Source organism: Acipenser ruthenus, chromosome 21 (genome assembly GCF_902713425.1).
Source record: "Acipenser ruthenus chromosome 21, fAciRut3.2 maternal haplotype, whole genome shotgun sequence".
Taxonomy (NCBI): domain Eukaryota; kingdom Metazoa; phylum Chordata; class Actinopteri; order Acipenseriformes; family Acipenseridae; genus Acipenser; species Acipenser ruthenus.
In genome coordinates, this window is record NC_081209.1 from 1,687,491 (window position 1) to 1,715,424 (window position 27,934).

The window sequence follows — 27,934 nt, forward strand, 5'->3', positions numbered from 1 at the left end:
CATATAAATTAACAGTGTGTAATAAATGGAGATACCATGACTCACTGCGTTATGTGTCTAATAAGAAATTCAAAGTGTGTAAGAATACATTGCAGAAACCTGGGATGCCCAAACTAGTTTTTATGTCTTGCATTTAACGGTGGTGGGATTCAGAAATGTGCATACAAAATAAACTGTACCAACCAGCAACCTCACACGCCCCAAGCAAGCGTCTTAACCACTGTACACAAGAGCCAGGCTAGTTTGTGTGTGCCATTATAGAGCTTCTCTTAGAACAGTTTACCATGCTAAATTTGCACAGTACATGGTTTGCCGTGATTTTGAATATGCTTTACTACACCTTACCTGTGCTTTACCATGCTTTCACTATGCTTTATTACACTTTGCTATGCTTTTACTATGTGGCATTTGAGCCCAGTTTAACACATTGGTCACAACCCTATACATTACACGTTGACAAACAAACCTTAGAGCTGATGTACTGCAAAGCTGTCTGAGAAGAATTTATTAGTAGGAGCCAATGTGCTGCTGGAGAGTATACTACACTCACAGGTCAACTGAATAGGTCCTATTACCTTTATTGACACCAGTCAAGCTATTATCCTTCCAACCCACTGTTGTTATTGCAGCCTAACAGCCAGCATATTTGGCTGCTAAAGGCGGTAAAGCTGGGGGTGTCATGCTGTGGTGGACACGAATTTTTAGGTAAAAGGAATTGGTTTAGACCAGAGCAGACCCCCTCCCTGGTCTGGATATCAGGACAAGCCTGAGAGTGCTGTGTGAACCACACATCACCTCACTGAGGCAACACTGGAGTTGTACATCCGACACATGAACTGGAATCAATGGCAGCTTAAATCTCAAGATCCTGGTGATTAAGTGACAGGCAGTACCTCTGAACTGATTGTTCCCCAGGGGACGGCAGGTGATTGACAGAAATACACAAACCCGGAGCCCTGCTCCGCTGCTTACAGACCACAGTGAAGCTGTCTAACCCTGCGGTTCAGTACGTGCAGCACAACCAGCAAACTCCCTAGTGTCTTTCACTACGTTTGCACACTTGCTTTTATTTTGCTGCCGTCTACAGTAGTTTAAAAGAAACAATTACTGCAGTAAAATCTTCATGTCCTGACAAACACGTTCCTGATGAAATTATTCTGGGCTGAGCAGGTCGGAGGTCTTGACATCTATCAAATAACCAATTGGGATGCTCTAATGAAAACCCTGTAAAACCGCGGCAAGGCATCTGGGTGATCAGTCTGGGCGAAACGACGAGGAGAGTCCAGAGTTCAAGGATCACTGAGACACGATTTATATGAGTGGGCTGTAAAAGGGCAGGAAATTAAACATCCCTGCCTCAGTTAGGTGTTTCACTTTGGCTCGATTTCAGTCAAGCTCTCACTGTCAAGGGAGGGGTCCTTGCTGACCTCAGTTATATCCGTCAATCCAATTCGTTGTGTGACCAGCTGGGACCAGCTGTGAACAGGCTCTCAGTTATTGTGTTGACCTGGGAAACAGAGGAGAGGAATTGGAGATAAGTCAAGACAGAACCAACACTAGGTACTGTCACTGTAAAGCCATGCTGGGAGACTGCTTGAGAGCTGGCTGTTGTGGGAAATTCTCCCCAAACAGAGCCCCCATGCAAGTACTGACTAGGCCCAACATGGCAACTGTTGCTTCTGAGAGTTGCCAAGGTCAGACCCGATGGTGGACTGGCTGCATTCAAAGTTGTAATAAATAGAGTTTAGTTTTCTTTTTGTTTAAATAAAATATAGGCAACGACACCTGACAGACAGAAATACAACTGGCCATGGCTTCAACTCTATACATCATACAGTATATGTGTATATATAAAGCTGTTTTCATAATTGGAACTGCTTTATTTCTAATCCCGTTTTTTGATACTTTGTTTTCCAGAGAGGAGGTCCCATTCTATGAGATCATGCAGGTGGACTTTGAAATAGACAGCTTCAGCAGCCTGTTGGCCACTCAGATGTTCACGTGGCGAGTGGAGTACCCAGGAGCGAGCATGGCGGGGGAGGCAGTGGATGTGGTTTCCACGCTCTATGTCAGTCAGAAGGAGCTGGCAGGGATCGTGCCCCTGGCAGAGGTAAGAGACCCCTGCTGTTTCCAGGGAGTTATCTTTTGAATTGTTTGTTAACAGAAGCTGCTGTTGAATCCTGTCATGCACATGCACACAGGCTGGTAAACTAAACTCATGAACTTCCAAACAGCCCAGGTATGACTCGGTGTAGACCTGAAATAATATGCTGCTGGTTCTTGCCATCAAAATAAGTTTGTTGTGCTGCTGGAATTGGACGACTTTCCAAAAACAAAGAATACAGTTATTTGTAGTGGATAGAAGGCTGTGTGGTCCGGTGGTTAAAGAAAAGGGCTTGTAACCGGGAGGTCCCGGGTTCAAAATCCTGACTCAGCCCCTCAGATAGATAGATAGATACCAGCTTGGTTTTGTGATGGGCTTTGAGGTATTAACCTCACAAGTAAGGAGGGTCAGCTGATCACGTGGTGTGTACAGTACAATAATACAAGGCTGTCCCCTGTTTACCATTGCCATTGAACACAGATCCAGAGATACTCTCTGCTCTACTTGAAGTGCATTTATTTTGCTTACTCAAAGTGCACAGACTGAGTGGAAGGTTTTTTTTTTTTAGGATTTTTGGAAAGAAACTGTAACTGATTTGAATACTGATGCAAGAAAAAGGTTTTCCAAGAATTTATTTGGCTTTTTTATGGCCGACGGACTGGAATATACTTGAGTGACTGTTTATGTTGTTTTTGTTGAAACTGTGAAAATTGCTTAAGATATTTACATAGTAGTTTAGTTGTATATAGTCACCGTCTTGGATGTATTGCACATGGCACTATAAAGACAGGGTAGCACATTCATTAATCCTGATATACAAATGAAATGAATGTGTGCCAATGAGATCTAATATTGATGAGGTATAGATCCCGTGGAGTCCACTGCACCGCAATGTAATTAAATGTGTCTCGCGTTTCTGTAGATATGGGACCTTGTCAGTGGAACATTTAACAAATAATTAAGAGGATTTTATAGATCCTGTCTTTTTAACTTGGGAGCCAGCTGTGGGTTCAGCTGCTCTGAGCATTAATCTCTGCAGCAGTCAGTTATCGGATGACAATCCTGTTTCACTGCCTGAACAAGAACGTTTGTTTCTGCCCCTGTTAAAAGTAAATGTTTAATATTCCTGTGGTGTCCACCCCCAGGAGAGCCCATTCATTTATTTATATATATTCTATATATATATATTCTTAGTCTCTGTAAGTCGCCTTGGATAAAGGCGTCTGCTAAATAAACAAATAATATATATACACATATAAATGAAGAAGAAAATGTGGGTGTTATTTTAGGACGTTTTGGACAAAAGCCCTTCAGCTTTGTGGAGAGAAAAGTAAACAGTGCATTAAATAGCAAATAAATTCATTTTTGAAAAATAACAAGTTTACTACACTGTGTTTTACTTTTCTGGGACGGTTCCCTAATTTGCTCCCAGGCGTTTTGTGTTGTGAGGTTAATAGAGGTTTAGCATCCTTATACAGACGAGAATGTACCCATTATTGTTCCTGCAGGTTAAGGCAAGGGAAAAAGCAACTTCACAATGATCAGGCAAGTAGTTTAACTTGAATTGGCAGAAGTGGAAATGAAAAGCCCAGTGCAATTCCCAAACCTCTCCCTAATAGGTCCACAGGGCAGTGGCAGTACAGTCTTAATGTAATTAGGGACACCCAATGGAAAGATAACTGGATGTACAGCTGTGTCACTAAGTTTCATACCTGTAGAACGCAAGAGATTCTCTGTATTACAAAACGGTCTCTGTAATGTCTAGGTGTGGTATATAATGATGTACACATCCCTAAAGGTTTACAACTGTACTAGTATTATATATATATATATATATATATATATATATATATATATATATATATATATATATATATATGTGTGTGTGTGTGTGTGTGTGTGTGTGTGTGTGTGTGTGTGTGTGTGTGTATATATATATATATGTATGTAAAGATCCATTCAAGACCATTAAATAGAACATGTGCAGCTTTTTAAGAAAACCATCATTGTGTTTTTAATGGAGGGTTAAAAGGCTTCTTTGAATTGAATTGTGTTATTACAAAAGTTGAGCTGTGCTGGACTGTCTTTCGGCTTTTGAAAGCTTCTTTTCCTCTTTGGCCCCTCAATCCAGTCCCTACCAGTCTGCCATGTAACATGTACAATAGAAGCACTGCTGTAAATGTACAGTGCTGTAACGGGCTGCTCTTTCAGCAGGAACTACAGGGCAGTGAATCACATGGTAACAGGGGTGTGCACTCTGACCACCGGCACTCACGACTTCTAGTGAGCCACCAAGTGTCTCTTCAACGATGAATTCATGTGATTTATAGTTGGTTCAATACATGCTTTCCTTATTATTTAACTTTTGCCTTTGAAAACTCAAACCCCATCATGAATCTTATTAACATCAATACATGTCCAAAAATGGCGCTTCTCTAATAAGTTTGTGTCTTTCAAGGGCTGCTTTTCTGTTGCCGTTGAGCGACACAGTAAGCTGCTGTGCTAACACAGCCCTGCTCCTGAAAATAATTACACTGGCCTTGTAAAACCCCTTTGCAGCTCTGCATGACACACACTCGTCCTGTTAATGGAGTTCCCTTATTGTCTGGACTGTCTCGCTACTAAATGAGGTTTCCAGGACGACGATTGACGTGGCCATTAGCAATTTACAAATAGATTATTTTGTAGCGAAACGAAACAGTCATTAGGCCTACACACTAACATGAAGCCATTAGTGGCTCGATTTTACATTTAGGTGTCTGGGTCAATCTGGAGTGAAGCTTTGGGAAAATATTTTCTTTGTGTCAATAAAATTAAAAAGAACACATGAGATAGCGATACTGTATATCAGTATTAGTATTGGCATTATGAGATAGCGATACTGTAGTATCAGTATCAGTATTGGCATTATGAGATAGCGATACTGTATATCAGTATTAGTATTGGCATTATGAGATAGCGATACTGTATATCAGTATTAGTATTGGCATTATGAGATAGCGGTACTGTATATCAGTATTAGTATTGGCATTATGAGATAGCGATACTGTATATCAGTATTAGTATTGGCATTATGAGATAGCGATACTGTATATCAGTATTAGTATTGGCATTATGAGATAGCGGTACTGTATATCAGTATTAGTATTGGCATTATGAGATAGCGATACTGTATATCAGTATTAGTATTGGCATTATGAGATAGCGATACTGTATATCAGTATTAGTATTGGCATTATGAGATAGCGATACTGTATATCAGTATTAGTATTGGCATTATGAGATAGCGGTACTGTATATCAGTATTAGTATTGGCATTATGAGATAGCGATACTGTATATCAGTATTAGTATTGGCATTATGAGATAGCGATACTGTATATCAGTATTAGTATTGGCATTATGAGATAGCGATACTGTATATCAGTATTAGTATTGGCATTATGAGATAGCGGTACTGTATATCAGTATTAGTATTGGCATTATGAGATAGCGATACTGTATATCAGTATTAGTATTGGCATTATGAGATAGCGGTACTGTATATCAGTATTAGTATTGGCATTATGAGATAGCGATACTGTATATCAGTATTAGTATTGGCATTATGAGATAGCGATACTGTATATCAGTATTAGTATTGGCATTATGAGATAGCGATACTGTATATCAGTATTAGTATTGGCATTATGAGATAGCGGTACTGTATATCAGTATTAGTATTGGCATTATGAGATAGCGATACTGTATATCAGTATTAGTATTGGCATTATGAGATAGCGATACTGTATATCAGTATTAGTATTGGCATTATGAGATAGCGGTACTGTATATCAGTATTAGTATTGGCATTATGAGATAGCGATACTGTATATCAGTATTAGTATTGGCATTATGAGATAGCGATACTGTATATCAGTATTAGTATTGGCATTATGAGATAGCGATACTGTATATCAGTATTCGTATTGGCATTATGAGATAGCGATACTGTATATCAGTATTAGTATTGGCATTATGAGATAGCGATACTGTATATCAGTATTAGTATTGGCATTATGAGATAGCGATACTGTATATCAGTATTAGTATTGGCATTATGAGATAGCGATACTGTATATCAGTATCAGTATTGGCATTATGAGATAGCGATACTGTATATCAGTATTAGTATTGGCATTATGAGATAGCGATACTGTATATCAGTATTAGTATTGGCATTATGAGATAGCGATACTGTATATCAGTATCAGTATTGGCATTATGAGATAGCGATACTGTATATCAGTATTAGTATTGGCATTATGAGATAGCGATACTGTATATCAGTATTAGTATTGGCATTATGAGATAGCGATACTGTATATCAGTATCAGTATTGGCATTATGAGATAGCGATACTGTATATCAGTATTAGTATTGGCATTATGAGATAGCGATACTGTATATCAGTATTAGTATTGGCATTATGAGATAGCGATACTGTATATCAGTATCAGTATTGGCATTATGAGATAGCGATACTGTATATCAGTATTAGTATTGGCATTATGAGATAGCGATACTGTATATCAGTATTAGTATTGGCATTATGAGATAGCGATACTGTATATCAGTATTCGTATTGGCATTATGAGATAGCGATACTGTATATCAGTATTAGTATTGGCATTATGAGATAGCGATACTGTATATCAGTATTAGTATTGGCATTATGAGATAGCGATACTGTATATCAGTATTAGTATTGGCATTATGAGATAGCGATACTGTATATCAGTATTAGTATTGGCATTATGAGATAGCGGTACTGTATATCAGTATTAGTATTGGCATTATGAGATAGCGATACTGTATATCAGTATTAGTATTGGCATTATGAGATAGCGATACTGTATATCAGTATTAGTATTGGCATTATGAGATAGCGATACTGTATATCAGTATTCGTATTGGCATTATGAGATAGCGATACTGTATATCAGTATTAGTATTGGCATTATGAGATAGCGATACTGTATATCAGTATTAGTATTGGCATTATGAGATAGCGATACTGTATATCAGTATTAGTATTGGCATTATGAGATAGCGATACTGTATATCAGTATTAGTATTGGCATTATGAGATAGCGATACTGTATATCAGTATTAGTATTGGCATTATGAGATAGCGATACTGTATATCAGTATTAGTATTGGCATTATGAGATAGCGATACTGTATATCAGTATTAGTATTGGCATTATGAGATAGCGGTACTGTATATCAGTATTAGTATTGGCATTATGAGATAGCGATACTGTATATCAGTATTAGTATTGGCATTATGAGATAGCGATACTGTATATCAGTATTAGTATTGGCATTATGAGATAGCGATACTGTATATCAGTATTCGTATTGGCATTATGAGATAGCGATACTGTATATCAGTATTAGTATTGGCATTATGAGATAGCGATACTGTATATCAGTATTAGTATTGGCATTATGAGATAGCGATACTGTATATCAGTATTAGTATTGGCATTATGAGATAGCGATACTGTATATCAGTATCAGTATTGGCATTATGAGATAGCGATACTGTATATCAGTATTAGTATTGGCATTATGAGATAGCGATACTGTATATCAGTATTAGTATTGGCATTATGAGATAGCGATACTGTATATCAGTATCAGTATTGGCATTATGAGATAGCGATACTGTATATCAGTATTAGTATTGGCATTATGAGATAGCGATACTGTATATCAGTATCAGTATTGGCATTATGAGATAGCGATACTGTATATCAGTATCAGTATTGGCATTATGAGATAGCGATACTGTATATCAGTATTAGTATTGGCATTATGAGATAGCGATACTGTATATCAGTATTAGTATTGGCATTATGAGATAGCGATACTGTATATCAGTATCAGTATTGGCATTATGAGATAGCGATACTGTATATCAGTATTAGTATTGGCATTATGAGATAGCGATACTGTATATCAGTATTAGTATTGGCATTATGAGATAGCGATACTGTATATCAGTATTCGTATTGGCATTATGAGATAGCGATACTGTATATCAGTATTAGTATTGGCATTATGAGATAGCGATACTGTATATCAGTATTAGTATTGGCATTATGAGATAGCGATACTGTATATCAGTATTAGTATTGGCATTATGAGATAGCGATACTGTATATCAGTATTAGTATTGGCATTATGAGATAGCGGTACTGTATATCAGTATTAGTATTGGCATTATGAGATAGCGATACTGTATATCAGTATTAGTATTGGCATTATGAGATAGCGATACTGTATATCAGTATTAGTATTGGCATTATGAGATAGCGATACTGTATATCAGTATTCGTATTGGCATTATGAGATAGCGATACTGTATATCAGTATTAGTATTGGCATTATGAGATAGCGATACTGTATATCAGTATTAGTATTGGCATTATGAGATAGCGATACTGTATATCAGTATCAGTATTGGCATTATGAGATAGCGATACTGTATATCAGTATCAGTATTGGCATTATGAGATAGCGATACTGTATATCAGTATTAGTATTGGCATTATGAGATAGCGATACTGTATATCAGTATTAGTATTGGCATTATGAGATAGCGATACTGTATATCAGTATCAGTATTGGCATTATGAGATAGCGATACTGTATATCAGTATTAGTATTGGCATTATGAGATAGCGATACTGTATATCAGTATTAGTATTGGCATTATGAGATAGCGATACTGTATATCAGTATTAGTATTGGCATTATGAGATAGCGGTACTGTATATCAGTATTAGTATTGGCATTATGAGATAGCGATACTGTATATCAGTATTAGTATTGGCATTATGAGATAGCGATACTGTATATCAGTATTAGTATTGGCATTATGAGATAGCGATACTGTATATCAGTATTAGTATTGGCATTATGAGATAGCGATACTGTATATCAGTATTAGTATTGGCATTATGAGATAGTGATACTGTATATCAGTATTAGTATTGGCATTATGAGATAGCGGTACTGTAGTATCAGTATTAGTATTGGCATTATGAGATAGCGATACTGTATATCAGTATTAGTATTGGCATTATGAGATAGCGATACTGTATATCAGTATTAGTATTGGCATTATGAGATAGCGATACTGTATATCAGTATTAGTATTGGCATTATGAGATAGCGATACTGTATATCAGTATTAGTATTGGCATTATGAGATAGCGATACTGTATATCAGTATCAGTATTGGCATTATGAGATAGCGATACTGTATATCAGTATTAGTATTGGCATTATGAGATAGCGATACTGTATATCAGTATTAGTATTGGCATTATGAGATAGCGATACTGTATATCAGTATCAGTATTGGCATTATGAGATAGCGATACTGTATATCAGTATTAGTATTGGCATTATGAGATAGCGATACTGTATATCAGTATTAGTATTGGCATTATGAGATAGCGATACTGTATATCAGTATTCGTATTGGCATTATGAGATAGCGATACTGTATATCAGTATTAGTATTGGCATTATGAGATAGCGATACTGTATATCAGTATTAGTATTGGCATTATGAGATAGCGGTACTGTATATCAGTATTAGTATTGGCATTATGAGATAGCGGTACTGTATATCAGTATTAGTATTGGCATTATGAGATAGCGATACTGTATATCAGTATTAGTATTGGCATTATGAGATAGCGATACTGTATATCAGTATTAGTATTGGCATTTCATATTATATAAGCTTAGTTTACATAATTGCAGTTGAATACAAATCTGTTCACTACTTAAGCGTGACTTGTAGCCGGATGCAACATTTTAAATGCCCTGAATACATTAATAAACCCTCGCACACCTTGGCCCTTTGATTTTAAATCACTGTGATGCTCAACTCTTATTAGCACTGTAAGATGTAACTTTTTTTTCCTTTCCCAGCAGGGTTCTATCTGCAAGAAAACGAATGGTTCCATTACCAGCCTCCTAATAGATGAAGTGTAATTAACATTGTCATGCGGATCATTTTCATTTTTCTCTCCTGCCATTACTCTTTTAGCTCAGTTTTGTCTGCTTCTAGCAAAAGCCTGCTTGATTATAATGCATTGTCACTACTGAAGCTCACAGACTCACCACAGAGATGCAGAAATAATGTAATGCAGTACAGTGTGCATTTGTAGAAGTTTTACTATTGACTCATTTTAATTTACAATATAAAATGAGCTGCCATCTATGGGCTATATTCTGGTATATTTCTGTCTGTAAAAACAGGACGATTTGTATTTTATTGATTTAAATGATGACGGTATTAAGATCTGTGTGTAATGACTCTTATACTGTAAAACAAAACAAAAAAAAATAGTTACTATATTTTATTTGACAAGTATGTATTTATAAGGGCATGATGTTTGATGCTGCCATCTGGTGAAATCCAAGGGAAGCACACCTGTGCATGCAACAGGTATCAGTTGTGTATGACATTGATAGGGGGAAATGATTAAAGCGAGCATGCATACAGATTCAGTTGTTGTTTCTTAAAAGGATGTTTAAATGCACGCCTTTTGCTTGGCGCACCTCATTAGAAGAAAGGGGTCTAATTCCCATGTTGAACACTTTTCATAAGTGCTATGGCTTTAAATTATGAAAAACGTTATGCCTTTATTAACTTCCAGTAACACACATATTATTGTAGGAGGTCGTTTAGATTGTGTTTAATTTTCTGTCTGCTAGAGATTAAATTAAAATTTAAACAATAAGAAAGAGGAGATGGTTTATACATCATCACTTTTTAACGGCTTTGTACTGTATTGAAAAATAACTGCATTTATATCCAGTTATATGGTCCCGTGGCTTTAATGCAAGAAGTACCGCTTGCAGAGTTACGGTTAACAAATAAGGGTCTGCTTATGCCATTGTGTTTTCAATTGAGTTTTTGTTAGGAAAAATAGATCCATCCTCTTAAATCCATCAACTACAGTGCTTTTATTTAAAGATTGATATTTTCTTAACAAGAGGTAATGTATTCAGTAGGACAATAAAAATCTAACATGCGTGTGGTACAGTATATTCTAAAACAACAGGGAGCCTAATTTAGAATCCAATACGTCTCCCATTCAAATATTTGGGGTAGCACTTTACATTGTGTCTCCTAATTACTGTGTATATAGTAGTTACATAGTAAATACATGTGTACATAAACGTAATTACAATGCTGTTATGCATAGTTACAATGCACTTGATGTGTACATCTTTTGAGCATGTTATATGCAAGTACACAATGGTATCAGAAAAGAGTTAGGGTGATAGCGTACACTAAGTCAGTTGTAACTATGCATAATAGCATTACTATTGCCACCTTTTAGTGGTTGTATTGCAGCTGATGACTCTGGGCTCAACACATCGCTGTGGTTGATAGCAAACACATCTGCTGGCAAGGAAGATTTCATTACATGGTTTCCCAACAAACATCATACCTAACCATGCCGGAAAAAATCCTGAAAGGATTCACTTCGGACCTCGGGCTGACTCAGGAGGAATCACCCTCAGGCAAAAATGATGACAAATTCCCAGTGTGTGCCTCCAGAACTCCCAGCAGAGCTCTGGCCCTCCCCGGACTGTTTTCTGAGCACCTTTTCATGCTTCCGTTAACTGTACTCTAGGGATAATCTAATGGGCAGTAATATTTTATCATGAGCCATGAACTCTTCTGCTGCACTTTGCTTTACATTTTGCAAAATCACTTAAGACTTTATATCTAAATTATTCACTCCCTGTGGAAGTCAGAGGCATTTATTCCCTCACACCGAGGGGGCCGTAAAAGAGCTGCATGGATATTTTATACACTTTGTACACACTTACATTTTCACATGACGAACGTTTGCTGTTTGAGGAGTTTAGCACGTTTCCCGGTGAGAAGCCAGCACTCTTTTCATGGAGCTAAAGGGGATCATTACAGCACATGTGTGTTCACCATTCAAGAACCAGTTGGCAGACTACGCTGTGTGCTTTTTGTCCTGTGTTGAACCTCTTTATCTCATGAGTACACAACACATTGCTTTAGCCATGACAGCAAACCAACGAGCAGCCCAGGTAGGCTATGCAACTGTTTTGCCCCCAGCTGATTTTGCCACTGCAGTCTCCTACAATCAGGATTCATTTTGTATTAAACCATGAAGTGCTGTTGTACATCCCTCCATCATTTCTTCATCTCAGCCCCTTGTTTAGCAGAAAGCAGCCCTTGTTCTGTTTGTGTGCAGACACAGGCTCCATCTCCCATTGATCCAGTTTAATACCATGTCTCTGTGTGAACCAAGCAATGCACATCTAATCTGTACAAGCTCCCATGTAATAAAGTACCCCAGTAATAAAATAACTCGATTTCTGATGACACCAAAAAAATGCCCATCGATACGACCTTAACAGACTGTCACCTGGAAGCACTTCCTCATGTTTTTACATTGCCACTGACATATTTGCACCATTACACACACGTCCACTCAAGCGATGCATCATTAAGCAATGCATGTTTTGAAGGAAATCCAATATGATCATGGTCAGATGGGTACTTCAAAGAATGGGGTTAGATAGAAAGAGATGTCTTTTCTGTAAGGGAAATGTGAAATAATGGCATTATGCACGACAATCTGTGCAGCAATATGGGACTGCAGTATCAAGGATGTCCCCGGGGAGTGATACTGGTCGATGCCTTTTCTTTATTGCTGGCATGGTTAGTGTTACTGGAGATGGAATTCAGCAGAGAGAAACCGTTCAGTCTCATCAACAATGTATATTTAACCCCTGGAGAAGAGGGCTCTCAAAGTTACTGTAACAGTGGATGAGTAAGGCAGCGTGGGAGCCGTGTGGTTCAGATCTGCTCTGCACGTCTGGAATGGCATTTTTAAGTGAATCACTCCCTTACCCTCTAAGAGGGTGGTCCCTCCCGGGCAGCCTTAAGGCATGTCCAAGGGGCAATATGGGGAAGATGCAATGACAGCCGCTCCCGTAACCCATGCACTGTGGATAAATGCAGAACGCTCTTCAACCACACACACAAAAGAAGCAAGGAAAACGTATTTGCACGTGCTTTGCATGGCTTAATTGGTGTAAGCCTACTTTTCAAACTCCCATGGTTTAAAACTGGATTATACGAAAAGTGTTTTTCTTCAGATCCGAATGGCGTACCATTTGGATGCATATCATTCAAAGCACAACCACATCTTTTCAATGTGTCCTTAATTGACTAGGAAGGCCGATCTTCTGCAGAACAGACATTGTTACAGTCGCTGGTCTCGTTGGGATTGAGCTTGCCAATGTCACATGACTGAAGCCTCCTTATGTAACCCCAGGACTGCACACACAGCTGCAGTCTAACTAGGATGTTGGTCATCTGGTGCCCAGCTGAGCTATGGAGCTTAAACCCACTTCACCCTGCGAGCCGATCACACACCATGAACCTGGATAAGAGCAGCAGTAATTGTCACACGGCAGGGCAGACTGCGGTTTCGTGCCCAGGACCCTGATGATCGATTAGAGAGTGGGCTTGATTAATCTTGAAGGATCTGATCTAAACTGCAATGGGAGATGCATGCTCACTCTGACATTAAACTTTATCTTTGATCTCTGGCTCATACGTCTCATGTTAATATATGTTGGCACACAGTATTTTACAGTACAGTTAACGACACACAGATCACATCACTTATTACAAATGCAATGCGCCAGTTTTATTTTGCATGCGTGCCTTTCTGGATTTATTTTGTTCCTTCACACTCTCCTACTAAGTACATTTTTATACACATTTTTAACTTATGAAAGAATGTAGTTCTGATTACGAGTGTCTCAACATCTCCAATTCGTAGACTTGTTTCCTGTGCCTTTCATTCATATCCTGTGCATGTCCAGTGCAATCTAACGGCAGATCTAATATCTGTGTGCCCACGGGCTGTAGGCTCCAGTGTTAAATATATTGCTTTTTGCTACAATTTTGTTGAGGCAAAAGAGAAGAAAGCAAATAAACATACAGCATCTACATCTTTGCTGTTTTGTTAGTTCATATGTCAACTATGCATCAGTTTTGTCCCTTTTGTGACGCCAGCCTGGAAAGGGAACTAGAACACTTTCTGTTTCATAGAAGTAGACTTTCTACTCAGTCTATTTTTAGGAGGTACAGCACAGGCTGATAAATAGGTTGAAGGGAAGATTTCAAGTGCAGCACAAAAACTGCTTCTTCTCCGGCTACCCTCTCTCTATACAGATAAATAAACAACACATACAAAATGCCAGGGTTTGCAAGCTTCTCTCAGCACAAATCAATAGCAATGGCTGCATACTGTGCTGCACAGCGCTCTCTTTTTGAAGCCACACATCCCTCATGCACTGCTGAGGAAGAAGGAATTCTGGGTCTGTTGAAGTACAAAACGAAATATTGTAAAGTGGTTCTGCAACTAGGTTTAGTTTGTTCCAGAGGTTTTTAAGTTGCCGGAGGAAGTCATGCTTGAGATCTGCTTGTTGTCAGTGTCATTCGTTCTAATGCCCGGGTTGAGTGAATGCTGGAGACGGAGGGTGCTGACAGCAGCACTAGGTCATGTATACATTTCACAACACTGTAGTGGAGGCAGTGAATGCACACATCAGAACTGTCCTGGTGATACACTGGTAAGTCATGGCTCTGCACTCACTCACTCACTCACTCAACAAAACCCATTTCAGTTTCTGTCTTCACATTAGGTTGCTACTGTATTCTGCGGTTCTGCTCAGATATGTATAGCTGTCAAAAACCTACAATGCATTTGATGAAGAATGGTTTCTACCCCTTTTCAAACAATTGTCCTTGTACACACTTCTAAAAGTTGGCTGCTATAATGAGTATCGTGATAAACATTGTGTAAAGTATAGTAAAGACATAGAAAAACGATAGTTAACTATAAAAAATATGAATGTCTACCATACATAAGATACATTTGAAAATCAGTGTGCAAGACAGCATGAACCCTTTCATTCCCTATGCACTGTATTCACTGATCTAAACACAGCCCTGTAGTTTTGTAAAGAAAACAAGAACACACGTCTAACAGTATTCAACTTTGGGAATTCTGTAATATAAAAAGTGTGGGATGATTGGATTACTGGGAATCTGTGAAATACAGAATATGTTGGAGTATCCAAATAGGATTTCATTCCTGAAAGCTCCTGAGCCAACATTAACATAAGTTGTTCCGTAATCTTGCTGAGGGGATTAAACTCTCTTTGAATTGCTTTCAGAGGCTGCAGGATATGCTGTTTCAATAATGACACTCTGACATATTTATAAAGCTCTGTATTAGACCTCAGTAAATGTTAATAATACATGATTTGCCATTACTTCACAAATGAAGCTTAATATTTATAATGATTATCGGCTCCAGGACATGCTGTTCTCATGCAACATCTGAACGTATTTATATACCAGATAGCATCCTTGCACCCTGGTGTGTGTGTGTGTGTGTGTGTGTGTGTGTGTGTGTGTATTTATTTTATCTATATAAGTGTATGTATAAAAGTATATATTTTGAAAGCCACAACTCTTCACCTTTTTAATACGCTGAACAGCAACTAACTTTTGGTTGATAGAAAGGGAGACGTGTTTCCTCTTGTGAGCCATTTCCAATGAAACGGAAAGCAATTCTGGTACAGAAACTACAATACAGTACTGTCTGTTGGCTTGCACTATACTATACTCAAATGAATTGAATTAAATAAATGATGACCGTGCTCTTCCACACAGATACACTGATTTCCGCACTAATAAAGCATGCGATTACCCGCTTCCGCATAGATCAGATGATTTCAGTACTGTATTAAACCACACGGATTATCGAAACGCCCATTATTGAAACACAGATTAACGGGGGTCTACTGTATAAAGATGCTACTCTTCCATCTGAACCACTAGGAGTTACAGTAGGTGTGCTTCAAGTAAGTGTGCATTGGAACAAATGCGATTTACATAGACTTTGAGCCAGGGGGACTGTTCAGTCGGAAATGAACAGAATCAAAGACCCAGCCTTATTGGAAAGATTTGGTTCATGTGCAGGGCATTCCGTTTGGCTGTGAAGGCTGGGATTGGCTGTGTGGCTTGTGGATGAGGGATGAATTACTGCGCTGATAATGTGGGAAGGAAGACGGGTCAAGGCACCCGTTTCTCAGCTGTTACACAATGCCACGTCTGAAGGCTGGCACACGAAAGGAGCTAGAGACGAAAAGAGGAGATGATGAATCCCAGCGCACAGAGGAAATCGAGTAGAAAACATGCTGCTGCTAGGCACAGGTCACTGTAAGAAGCATTGTGAGACCAGATTAACAAAGAAATAGCAATGACAGACAGACAGTCAGAATGGCTTTGTGTGACTACAATCCAAATAATTTATGTTATATTATGAACGAACTGTGTGGGATTTGGTTAAATGTTTGTCATTTGAAAGCACATGAAAGAAAGTCAGGTGCCATGAAGCCTCTGCTGTTTGTTTTCTAGGTATTTTCTACAATGACTTGAGGAGATGTTCATGTTGCTTAAATAACCACTTGTATTGATTCCTGATGCAGATTCAGTGTTTTGAAGACCCTGCATGGTCGATATTATCCATTTGTGGAAATGCAGCCTCAGGATGGTTGCTGGTCTTGTTGACAAAACAAAGCCTAGTTCTATAGCTAGATTAAGCACAGCCATTCAAACGACATGATGTGATTAATCTATGGAGCCTAAAGTAACTAAACCTTAGGCCCCCAGTAGCTCATATGGGACAGCTAGCATTCTCATCTAGTTAATTGTCTTACAATGGAGCGCTTTAACTCTGTCTTATTTTATTTTTTGACAGGAGTAAACAAAACATTTCTGTCTAAATGTTCTTTGATTTGTTCCACTCCTCCACTAATTGGACTCAAGAGTCACAGCTGGCAGATCTCTCTAGTTTTAACATGGAGGATGCCTAGACAACATCATCAGATACCTTGAGATTAAGAATAAATGGAGATCTCAATTGTTCACGTGTTTATATATATATATAAATAAATAATAATAATAAAGAGCCCGGAAACATTTATGTGAAGTATTTGTATAATAACGTCAATGTTGCCACGAGCCTTTTAGCTTGACTCTGTGTCGTGTCAGACGTTAGCAATGCTTATCATGACTCACACTAACTTTGCCATTTCAATTTGTCAAAGCACCAAGGAGCCTAATCAGCTTTGGGTTTTAATTAAACCACTCTCAACAGACTTTCATATTTTCTTGCTGTCTAACCTAGAGAATTGTTTCCAGGTTCCAATGACATGCGTTCCACTGTTATTTCTTAAAGGAAATTGGCAGTGCGGTGGGATTGTGTTCTGATTGGTACAGGTAGATGTGTCATTGGTCACATAAGGACCTGATATTAACAGTATAGGCGAATAGATTAAGCCCTGGCATGTCCACTGGGACACATTGCACAACATGGCCCTGTTTACTAGTCGGGTTGTGGATGCTTCTTTCAACCATTGTTTTTTTATGTCTTCATAAGTAGCAGTGACAGAAGCGCACAGCAATACGAGATTCACAAGGCAAACAAAGCTTGATTAGTGGGGCAATCCCAGTGGCTCTGGTAGCAATCCCCCAGTTGATGAATGACCCCGTTGATTTCCATGTGCAGGTCTTGTACAATTTGATTTCCATTACAGCTGTTAAGAGTAAAGAGACTTGCATGCACTGCTGGGCATGCTGGTTTTAATAATACTGGTGCACAAAAGGCCCTGATGTAAACACCAGATCAGTTGAAGAGACAACAGGAATACACAAGGGACTAGGTGGTGCACTGGCTTAATGCGCTAGTCTTGCACTTCAGCAGGCATGGGATTTAATCTGGTTCAGGTTACACATGACTTTGGTTGTCCCATCTTTACCATCACAGTTGCCACTGGTCAACAAGGGAGGCTAACGGTTATATGCTTCAACCCCTGAGCAGGGTAGGATAGTATATCGTGTCTCCAGTCCAGTCCTCCTAACATTGTCTTTTTAAGTAATTTGCAAGAGTGCTTTAAATAAGTACAGATCAAACTTCGCCTGTGGCTACTTAATCAATACAGTAATTTACTTGTGAATTAAGAGGAGTAATAGGCACAGGCATTCCTAACATCTCATCCTCTAATATCATAATAGCGCTCCAGATCTGAGCCCAATTCACTTAATAACCATGCAGCAATTTTTGCAAGATTAACATATTAACATTTTCTTCAAACCATAGCTTATTCCCACCTCTCCAGCTCCTTCCTCTTCAGCTCCCCCCCCTCTCCAGCTCCCCCCCTTTCCAGCTCTCCCCTCTCCAGCTTCCTTGCATCTATAAAAATGGAAGCCTGAAAATTCCATTCCAGCAGAGAAAGGAAAAATAATTGGAAGAAAAAAAACAATGTCATGGAATCACAAGCTCCGGGGAAGATAATTGCCTTCTTAAAAAGGCATTTCCTAACATTGCCTTGGAAGACATTTCAATTATGAGAATGATCAAGCTATCTGGTGAGCACCATGGTAGCCCTAAGAACAAATAAAGTGACTCACTTGATAAACGTACAAGATGCTAATAAGGGCAACCCGTGGAGCTTGACCAAGAACAAGTTCAGTTTTCAGTGAAAATCACAGCACTGCTCTTAATAATACTAAGAGTATTAAGTTGGTGGCTGCAGGATTATTCGCCCCTGGTTAGAAAATCCTATACGGCAGACATATAGTGGAGACACGTGTGCTTGTGCGTGCGTGCATTTGTGTCTGTGCGCATGCGTGTTTGCTTGCGTGCATGTGTGTCTGCGTGTGTGCGTGCATGTGTGTCTGTGTGCGTGTCTGCATGTGTGCATGTGCGTGCGTGCGTGCATGTGTGTCTGTGTGCGTGTGTGCATGCTTGCGTACGTGCGTGTATGTGCGGAGTGTGATATTCCCATGTTAACCCTTTTGTGTGAGGTGTGTTGTTGGCCTCAGCATATTTAATAACCACATGCAGTAAACCAAGCAGATATTGATTTGAATGGGTTCTCTGCCAGCAGTAGTACAGTTTTAAATTCAGACAGTGGCGTGGCTGTGAACAGGCTGGGCAGCTATCCACCGACATGCTGGTGGGTAAAACAGTGAAGTTAAAAAATGCTCAACTGTTGCCAGCAGAACAATGTAGCAAACAAAGTATTAATAGGCTTTGGCACGTCTCCAGCTGCTGAAGTTCTGCACCAGCTAGCCAGATCTCAGCTTGCATGTCTCAGAACTCTTGGTCTACATGCTCAGCAAAGCTTAACTGCATAGATCAACCCTTAAAACAGTCCATCTCTACAGTACACTTATTTCAAAAGCTTGCAGGAACATAATCAATGGGGGTGGGTGACTTGGTCTAAAAGAGCAAATCTTTACCATGTTTAATCATAATTGAACCAAAAAAGTGGTGTTAAACAGTACTGTGGTTTAATCCCAGGCCACTGTGCTGTGCTCATTAGATCAGCTTTCTTTATACGGATGAAGACACAGCCCTGCTTGTACTCCAGTAGTGCTGAGGTCTATTCAAAGACCCCTGCTTTAATAGCAGCAGTGTGGAGTAGTGGTTAGAGCTTTGGACTCTTGACCGGAGGGTCGTGGGTTCAATCCCAGGTGGGGGACGCTGCTGCTGTACCCTTGAGCAAGGTACTTTACCTAGATTGCTCCAGTAAAAACCCAACTGTATAAATGGGTAATTGTATGTAAAAGTAATATGATATCATGTAATAATTGTAAGTCGTCGTGGATAAGGGCGTCTGCTAAGAAATAAATAATAATGTCATCTCAAGAGACGGGTCAGCCTAATCTGGGGAGCGCCACTTGAAGAGCAAGTACCAGCTGCATCACAGAAGCTGAAATGTCAATACACTGGGTACTAAACTGATTATGCCATGCAGAGATTTACAATTTGAAATACCTGATAAACTGGCTATGACAGTGCTTACTAAGGATTTACAGCACTGAATGATAATTCATTTCTTAGAAAAATATGACATCCTCTTTATCGTATCACAGTTTCGTGCGGTTACTGCTGTGTCCTCTGTTTAAGGGACCTCTATTGATGCAGGACTCTATTTAGAGATATGAGAGTACGGGGTTGTGGTAAGTTGCTGTCATTACACCCCTTTAGTTTATATTAGTTTAAGACAGAGCAGCTACTAGTCTTAATTGACACTATACACGTACTCTGCAGTATTTGTTTCTCATCCGTTGTGCTGCTGTTGTTGGTCATGCTGTGGTTTGCTTCTGTCCAGGTTACTTACAGTTATACTGTACACTAGTATTGTAATATCCCAGTAATGGAGCTGGTTTTTTTTATTAAACAGTTCACAGCATGTATTCAGTCTTCATGCATGCCCCAGTTCAGCCCTTGTCTGTTGAGATGTTTTAAAGGGACCATGGTACTCTGGTTGTTTTGTTGTGTGGAGTGCAGCGTTGTGATTCTCCTGCTGTATTTTTAAACAATGACTCATGCTTGTTTATCATGCCAGAATAAATTGGTACGTTCTCTTGAGAGAATTAGCATCAGAAACAAATGCATGTAAAACAAAAAATGTCAACAATGAAATAACCATGTATTGAGACGCATGCATCTGTAATTTTAAAATGAAGCTGATAACTGATCTCAAAGCCTTGTTGACAGAGTCGCGTTGGGCTTACTTACTGTGACACATCAAGTGTAAAGTTAATAATTATTATTAAAAAACTGTAGCAGCCAGACTTTTATCAAAGCACCAAAGCGCAACCATGCGAGTAAAATTACATTGTTTTAAAATCGTCCTCAAATCTACATGTTAATTTACATCCAGCTACACAGTACATGGGAACAAGTGTCAAGAGATTCTATAGAGTGTTCTCCAGTGCTGTATGGATAATGCATTGTTAGTGCATACATTACCACGTAGATAGCATGTTCACCAGCCTGCATCATTCTTCACTCTTAATTAATAAAGTAGATTAACAGGGTCTGAGTTTAGGTCCATAGTAGTAGTATATATTATCAAACTTACCAATGAAGTGGTTATTACAATATGTTTGATGACAACTGATATATCTGAAGATAATGGGTAATAATTGCTCTCGTTCTCTGTTTTTTTCCAGGACTCTGAAATTCTGAACACGGCCATATTAACAGGGAAGGCGGTAGCCGTCCCTGTAAAGATCGTCACGGTGGAGGAGGATGGCACAGTGACGGAGGTGGAGCAGGTGACGGGGTGTCAGTCAGCAGATGAAGATGTAGTGAAGGTAGGTACAGCCTCACTGCTTGTGCGAGGCAGCAGTGAGATGTTAAAGAGGTAGGTAGAGGCGCCAGCTCATGGGAGAATTACTAGAAACACTAGGAGAATACTAAAGTTCAGTGATAAACGTTTTGACTAGAAGTCTTTCTCAAGGTGTTATAATTAGTTTCGATTCACTCCACTCCCCCAATTGATAGTGTGAGCAATCTCCTAATGGAGGAATGTGAGTGTGCTGATTTTACACGTAGTTGACAAGAGCCTTGTGAGTGGCACTAGTTGCAGCAGGACAAACACCCAGGCAAGCCTAGGTTAAGGTCCCAAACCATGTTCAGATAAACTGTGAAAATAATGTTCATACCGCAAAGGGCTTGAAACTTTATTGAAAAGGTGATTAACACATAATCAATGATGTGCCAGTTCCACCCAAGTAAACATTCTTCTTCATTCCATGGCTTATTACACTTCTTTTTTTTATCTACTTTATTTCACAGCTAAAAATGTAATTGAACTGAGCCTAGAGTGTTTCTGAGGCAGTGCGCAGGATAAAGACTTTCAATTCATTTCAGTAAGATCAATCAAGTGCAGCTGGCCATGTAGCAATGGCTTCAGGATCGAGGCTTAGCATTGGAGGGCATTCATATTTTTGAATATGCTGCATTATTACTACGTTTGCCCTCTTTACCTGTGCATGCTGAAAGTAGCATCTTAATACCTTGACAAAGCATATTTACAAGAACACACTGGGTCTTTAACATTCTAGAACCATTCCCAGCAATACGGAGAGTGCTTATCTATTTTTAAAATTCTAGAACCATTCCCAGCAATACGGAGAGTGCTTATCTATTTTTAAAATTCTAGAACCATTCCCAGCAATACGGAGAGTGCTTATCTAGTTTTAAAATTCTAGAACCGTACCCAGCAATACTGAGAGTGCTTATCCATTTTTAAATTTCTAGAACCGTACTCAGCAATACTGAGAGTGCTTACCTCATCTATTTTTTGTTATTGTAAAATGGAAATGAGTTAGCCCACACTACCCAATTGCGAACTGAAATTGCAATCCAAGATTTCCATAATTTCATTTCTTTTCTTCTAATAAATTGAAGACAATAACTTGTAGAAACCGAACATTGTTTTGATTGCAGTGACTCTCTTAAGTGCATTTTCCATTATATAAAGCAGTTATCTGTAAATGAATATCTGCAATGCTATTCTTTGGGATGAAGAATTAAATGCATAAGCTGCCCTTCATGTACTGTTAGAAAATGCTTATTCCCCAGCAGGGTGTATTGTTTAATTTCCAGTAGGGGTCGTAGCTGCTTTGGGCCTGAAGCACAAAACACCAAAATTCATTAAATCAATAACTGACTGGAATTCCATTAGCAACAATATAATTACATACCATAGAAGCTACTTCTTAATTACGGTACTATTAAACTCAATGTTACAGTAATTTGCCATAAGCATACACACTGAGAAATTGATGTTTATGACTTAGAAGTTCAATATATTCAGTAATAGTAACATGTTAATTAATTAACTAAGAAAGTGTCCCTTTAAATAATACATTTTAAATACAGGTTAAAGTCTTGAGTATGGTGGCAGTTCTTTACATGTCCCTTGGTCTGCAGTTCTGTGAGACCAGTTCACATCTTTCTCTGCAGTACCAATCCTATCCACTAGATTGGGCATTTGAGGCTTGATAAGTGGATACACTTTTTAAAAGTGCCTGCATGCAGAAAAAGATGTGTTATGAATATCCTGAACTGTTCACACTGTGTATCACTGTTCAAGAAGAAGAAGAAGAAGAAGAAGAAGAAGAAGAAGAAGGGTTTATAAAATGTAATTGCACAATGATGAATAACCGTGAAGTATTTGAAATATGCAGAAACAGATGGTCAGAATCTAGGAAATTAAACATACAAGTAGTCAACATAGGCTAGCCGCTACAGTATGTCTCAATATAAACATGTGTCTTAATTACAGTGGATTCCTTGGTTTAATTACAGTGAGTATAACTAGTAGCAACATCTCTTCCAAACCAAGCAGCTTCATCACTGAACAGTGGCCTCCAGATGTATACATTTTGAAAGCCCTGCTCACCACAGTAATGACCTGTCCAACTGGCCACATTGCTCTTCTAAAATGCTTTACCTGCTGCTTCTTGGGGACTTGGCATGCGTTCAATCAATCACTCAGTCGATCAATCAATCTAACAATTAGCCATTTAAAAAACATAGATTTGCACAAAGGGAATTCTCTATGTGTCTCGCGGTTCAAAGGGGACCTGCTTGGAAAATCAATAAGTGCTGCTTCCAGCCAGCAGAAGTTTCAATTTACAAGAGCGGTTTAACAAAAATGTATTGATTTTTAGCTTGCATGCCTCAGCTGCTTGGTACCCTCCTGGTGTTTTCTTTTTGACAACTTCTAAAACTTCTAAAACCTTAATAGGACTGTATTTTCTGCTGTGTTAAAAAGCAATGGGGTAAACAGTCGCGATTGCATTGTTTTAAGGCACAGAGGATTTTAAAAAGCGAATGCAGGTTTTCTGACTGTTTCAGGCATAGCTGCATGTGCCAGGGAGGCAGCTCCATTCTGACCTCACAGGGTCCTTTCAACAGCTGTTCAAAGCTGCTATTCCATTGAAGTTCTGTGGTTTAGTTCAGATTTTAAGAGTGCCGTTTAAAGCGATGTTTTTGGGTGTATTAAATAGGCCATGCAATCAATCATCTTGGTTTCTCGCAAATGAACTGAAATGGCTGAGGGAGCTGTCGGAAACCACACTGTGGGTCTGTGATAAAGACGAATGATATCTCGCCATATGGAGGAATATTGCAATCACACCAGCTAGGTCTGTATAATTAATTCCTGACCAGACAGCTACCATATTCTGTCTGTATAGAGTATCTTATCTTACTACTGTAACAGTTAAGAAAAAAAAAAAAAAGTTTTAAAGTATTTGAGCAGTGTCAAAGCTAGTTAGGGCTGAACCTCTGTACCTTATTTTAAAAGGTCACAGAAACATGATACTGGAAACCTTTTGTCCTTGGCTCGTAAAATACTGAGAATACAAATGGTCTGAGACCTGCCTGGGGTATTCATGCGGATGTCCCAATCTTCTAACCTTAGCAGCTCAGTCATAAATGTTATCCCTGCTAATCAATAACTAATTACTTTGCAATTACCTTCTAATTCATAACACGTGGTATATTATGGGAAGGACAGAAAGAGTGCAGGACTGTGCATGTGTAGTTGGTGCTGTAGAGTATATGTATATATAATGTGTGTATATGTGTGTTAATTCTACTTCTGAACAGATATTTTGTATTCAGGTTACCTGCAGACCGGGCGTTACTTTGTGTCCATTCACCGGCACATCAATAGGAAAGCCATTTCATTCACAGTCTCAAGCCCACAGAGAGCCATTAGTGGGCTCCCTGCTTTTATTACCATGTAATTACCTTTACTGACAAAGTGCTCAAGGACGTGGCAGTTAACAGGTAAAGGTCTTGTGTATTTTACAATGTCTCAAGGAGCCCCTTGGGAAAAGGTATGAGATCTCTCACTTATCTAATGTGTTTTTCTTCTTATCAAGATTCACTTTGCACTGTGGATGATTTTCTATATCAGTCATCTCACCCTGGGGACATTTTGACACTCAGAAGCACCCCTGAGAAGGTCTGGGCTCTTAAACATGTCTTCTCTTGAAGTTCTGCTGGTACACCAGAGTGTAACCGTTAACCTGTCCCCCCCAGCAACAGCAATGCATCAGTAAGAAACACCACATAGAACCAAGGTGGTGTTTCCTGCGTCCTCTGGGTAAGTGTTGCTGGGGGGAAAGGTTAGTGGTTACAATCTGGTGTAGCGAAGCTTTAAAAAGTCACCAGGATGCGATAACTGAAAATGATACACAAAGGGAATCTAAACAAGAAGGCAATTTGTACGAAAATTATTTTTAAGGAACAAAAAGAAGTGTGCATGTTTGTCAAATGAAAATGTGTTGAAGGTTAAATTGGGATAAAGAAACAGTTCCTTTGCGTAATGGATTTGTGTCTATTAGTTCTCTTTACGATTCAAATGAACACCTACCCTACTTTAGTCATTGAGTATTATACTGCAATACCGGGAACCCTGCTGTGATTGATCTTTAGTCTGCAAACCTGGCATTAACAACAACAGGAGCTTCTTCTCCCCTCCCCTCCCTTTGGTTAGCAGCCTGACTGCATGCACTTGGTAGTACCATACTAATACTTCACAGCTGCCAGACATTCAAATAGCTCCTCTTTAAATGAATGACTGAGGAAAAGAAGCGCCGTGGGATTTATTCATTGGCCTCTTAGTTAGCATATTATTCTGATTCCTGAACTGTGTTATTGAGTGTTCCTTTCCGCTGTGGAGAGAAGCACAGGAATCTGCATCTCAGTACTGGGTGATTTAATGGGATCAATGCTGCAGCTGGAGGAATTGTCTTAAAGATGAGCATTAGGGAGCATTTCTATTCTAGTTCATAAATGTGAGGTGACAGGCTATGCGATTAACTCCCTGGATTTATAAAGAAATGTTATTACCTTAACAAAATACAAATAATAAAGGAAATTGAGAAAGCAGGGGGAGGTTTGTAATAGAATTGGGCATTGACATACATATAAATCAGAAGAGGAAGCTGGTGTAATACGAGTTATGAAAGCTACCAGCTAAAGGTCCTAAACAGATCAACAGCTGATAGTCTTCAAGACCCCAGAGAGGAACTCTGTGTCTGTGCTTCAAAGTTCACAGGACTGCGGTGAAGAACAAACAGTAAAAACAAGAAACGCTGTTGAACACACAATGCACTGTGTGTCACTGCTGCAGTTTGAGAGTCTGTCTGACCTGGCTTGAGTAGCATTACTTTTCAGATCTAGCAAACATAGCAACCCCTCCAAATTAGTCCATGCATTTCAATGTTATTTTAATATATCATGATGTACAGCAGACACAGTCCTCTACCTAAACCGTATAGTTGCCATTTCTATTTGTTGTTTTTTTCGTGTGCATTTTGCACACAACTGTAGAAAAATTATCTTTGTAGTTCCATAAATGTATTAATATCAATCATAGAACTAGGTCATGCTAAAGAAATGTAGTGAATATTATAGATTGGTGGCACTGTTTTTGAAAGGTTTCCTTTTAATCTTAAGAGGCTAAAACAGCATGGCTTAACTAACCTGAGTCGGTGCAGAGGGCTGAGTCACAAGTCCTTGTGCTGTATGTAGGGAACTGTTGCACTGTGATGCACTGTTACCACCTGCATAAAATCCGTCAGACTGAAATGGCAAAGACACGATGGAGTCAAAATAACGAGCAGGACTGCATGCGACTTACTTATCTTAAAGATATATTTAACAAAAAAGATCCATTAGATAGAGAGATGTGGCAATGTTAGTGCCTGCTGTACCAGACGTCTCTCTGTCCTACAATAGGGCGATCTCTCTCAAAACTTTACAGCAGGATTCATGGTGCCTCTCTTAACTAACTCTGTCGCTTGCAGTCAGAGAGAACAGCCTTGCTCTTGCATTTTTTGAAAAATAAATGTGCCTCCTTCAGAGTCGCCTCCACCTCCTGACTGTTGACACATCTGTCATGGTAGGTACATGTTTTCTCTTTTGCCTTTTCTCCACTCTGCTGCTAAGGCAGAGAGTGCCAGTTGTTCCAGGTAATTTGACGCCCTGGTCTTGGAAATGATTGGTCTTTCTCAGCCATTGGTGGCATTTTGCATTGTCAGCTGAACAATCTGTGATTTCTCATGGAGAAAAAAAAGTGTGCCTGCTGCAGTCTGCATTGTAGAGAGCAGAGGGAATCGATTGAGGCTTGAGATGTTAATTCATTGAGTGAGTAAACGTGTGCTTTTGTCTTTGCTGGAGTCATACACTGGCTTTTGCCATTATGCAAAACAGACTGTTCTTTATTCATACGAGGTACAGAAGATGACTTAACTGGGTTATCATTTACATTAGCAGAACCTGTGTGAGGAGTCTTGATGTAACCCCACCCTCCTCCCATTGGTGTCAGCAAGTCTCCCTCCGCTAGACATCACTTATTTGGAGAACCCCCCCAAAACAGTTCAAACTTTGTTATCGAAATAAGATATTGCTCTACACAATGTAAATAAAAGGACGCTCTTATTGTAAAAATAATGTGTAAAAAATAATGTAATTGTATGTAAAAATAATGTGCATGTAAAAATAATGTGATATCTTGTAACAGTTGTAAGTCGTCCTAGATAAGGGCGTCTGCTAAGAAATAAATAATAATAATAATTGTTTGATAAAAAGAAAAGCCTATATCGTTAAGGAAGCCAATTCTGTAATTTCTGTAGAGCTATGGGAACTTTCAACTGCTTTTTATTGCAGAATCATGTTTCTTTTGTCCTACACAACATTGTCAGTGCATCGTTTGCTAGCCAGAAGGCTGCTTTTAAATTGTGAAGGTGCGAGGAGGAGGCTTGATTGAACGCAGTTTACTTTGCTGTTTAACCGTGAGC

The 27,934-nt window shown here is 39.0% G+C and overlaps 1 protein-coding gene across 1 annotated transcript in view; it reads left to right on the forward strand.

The window, feature by feature from the left end:
- LOC117427757 (transmembrane protein 132C-like) overlaps positions 1 to 27,934 on the forward strand; it is a 102,124-nt gene that overhangs the window by 67,315 nt on the left and 6,875 nt on the right. Inside the window, exons 4-5 of the mRNA XM_034046019.3 lie at positions 1,918 to 2,110; positions 21,278 to 21,421. Of these exons, the coding sequence (XP_033901910.3) occupies positions 1,918 to 2,110; positions 21,278 to 21,421 (337 nt within the window). The remainder of the gene's footprint in view (positions 1 to 1,917; positions 2,111 to 21,277; positions 21,422 to 27,934) is intronic.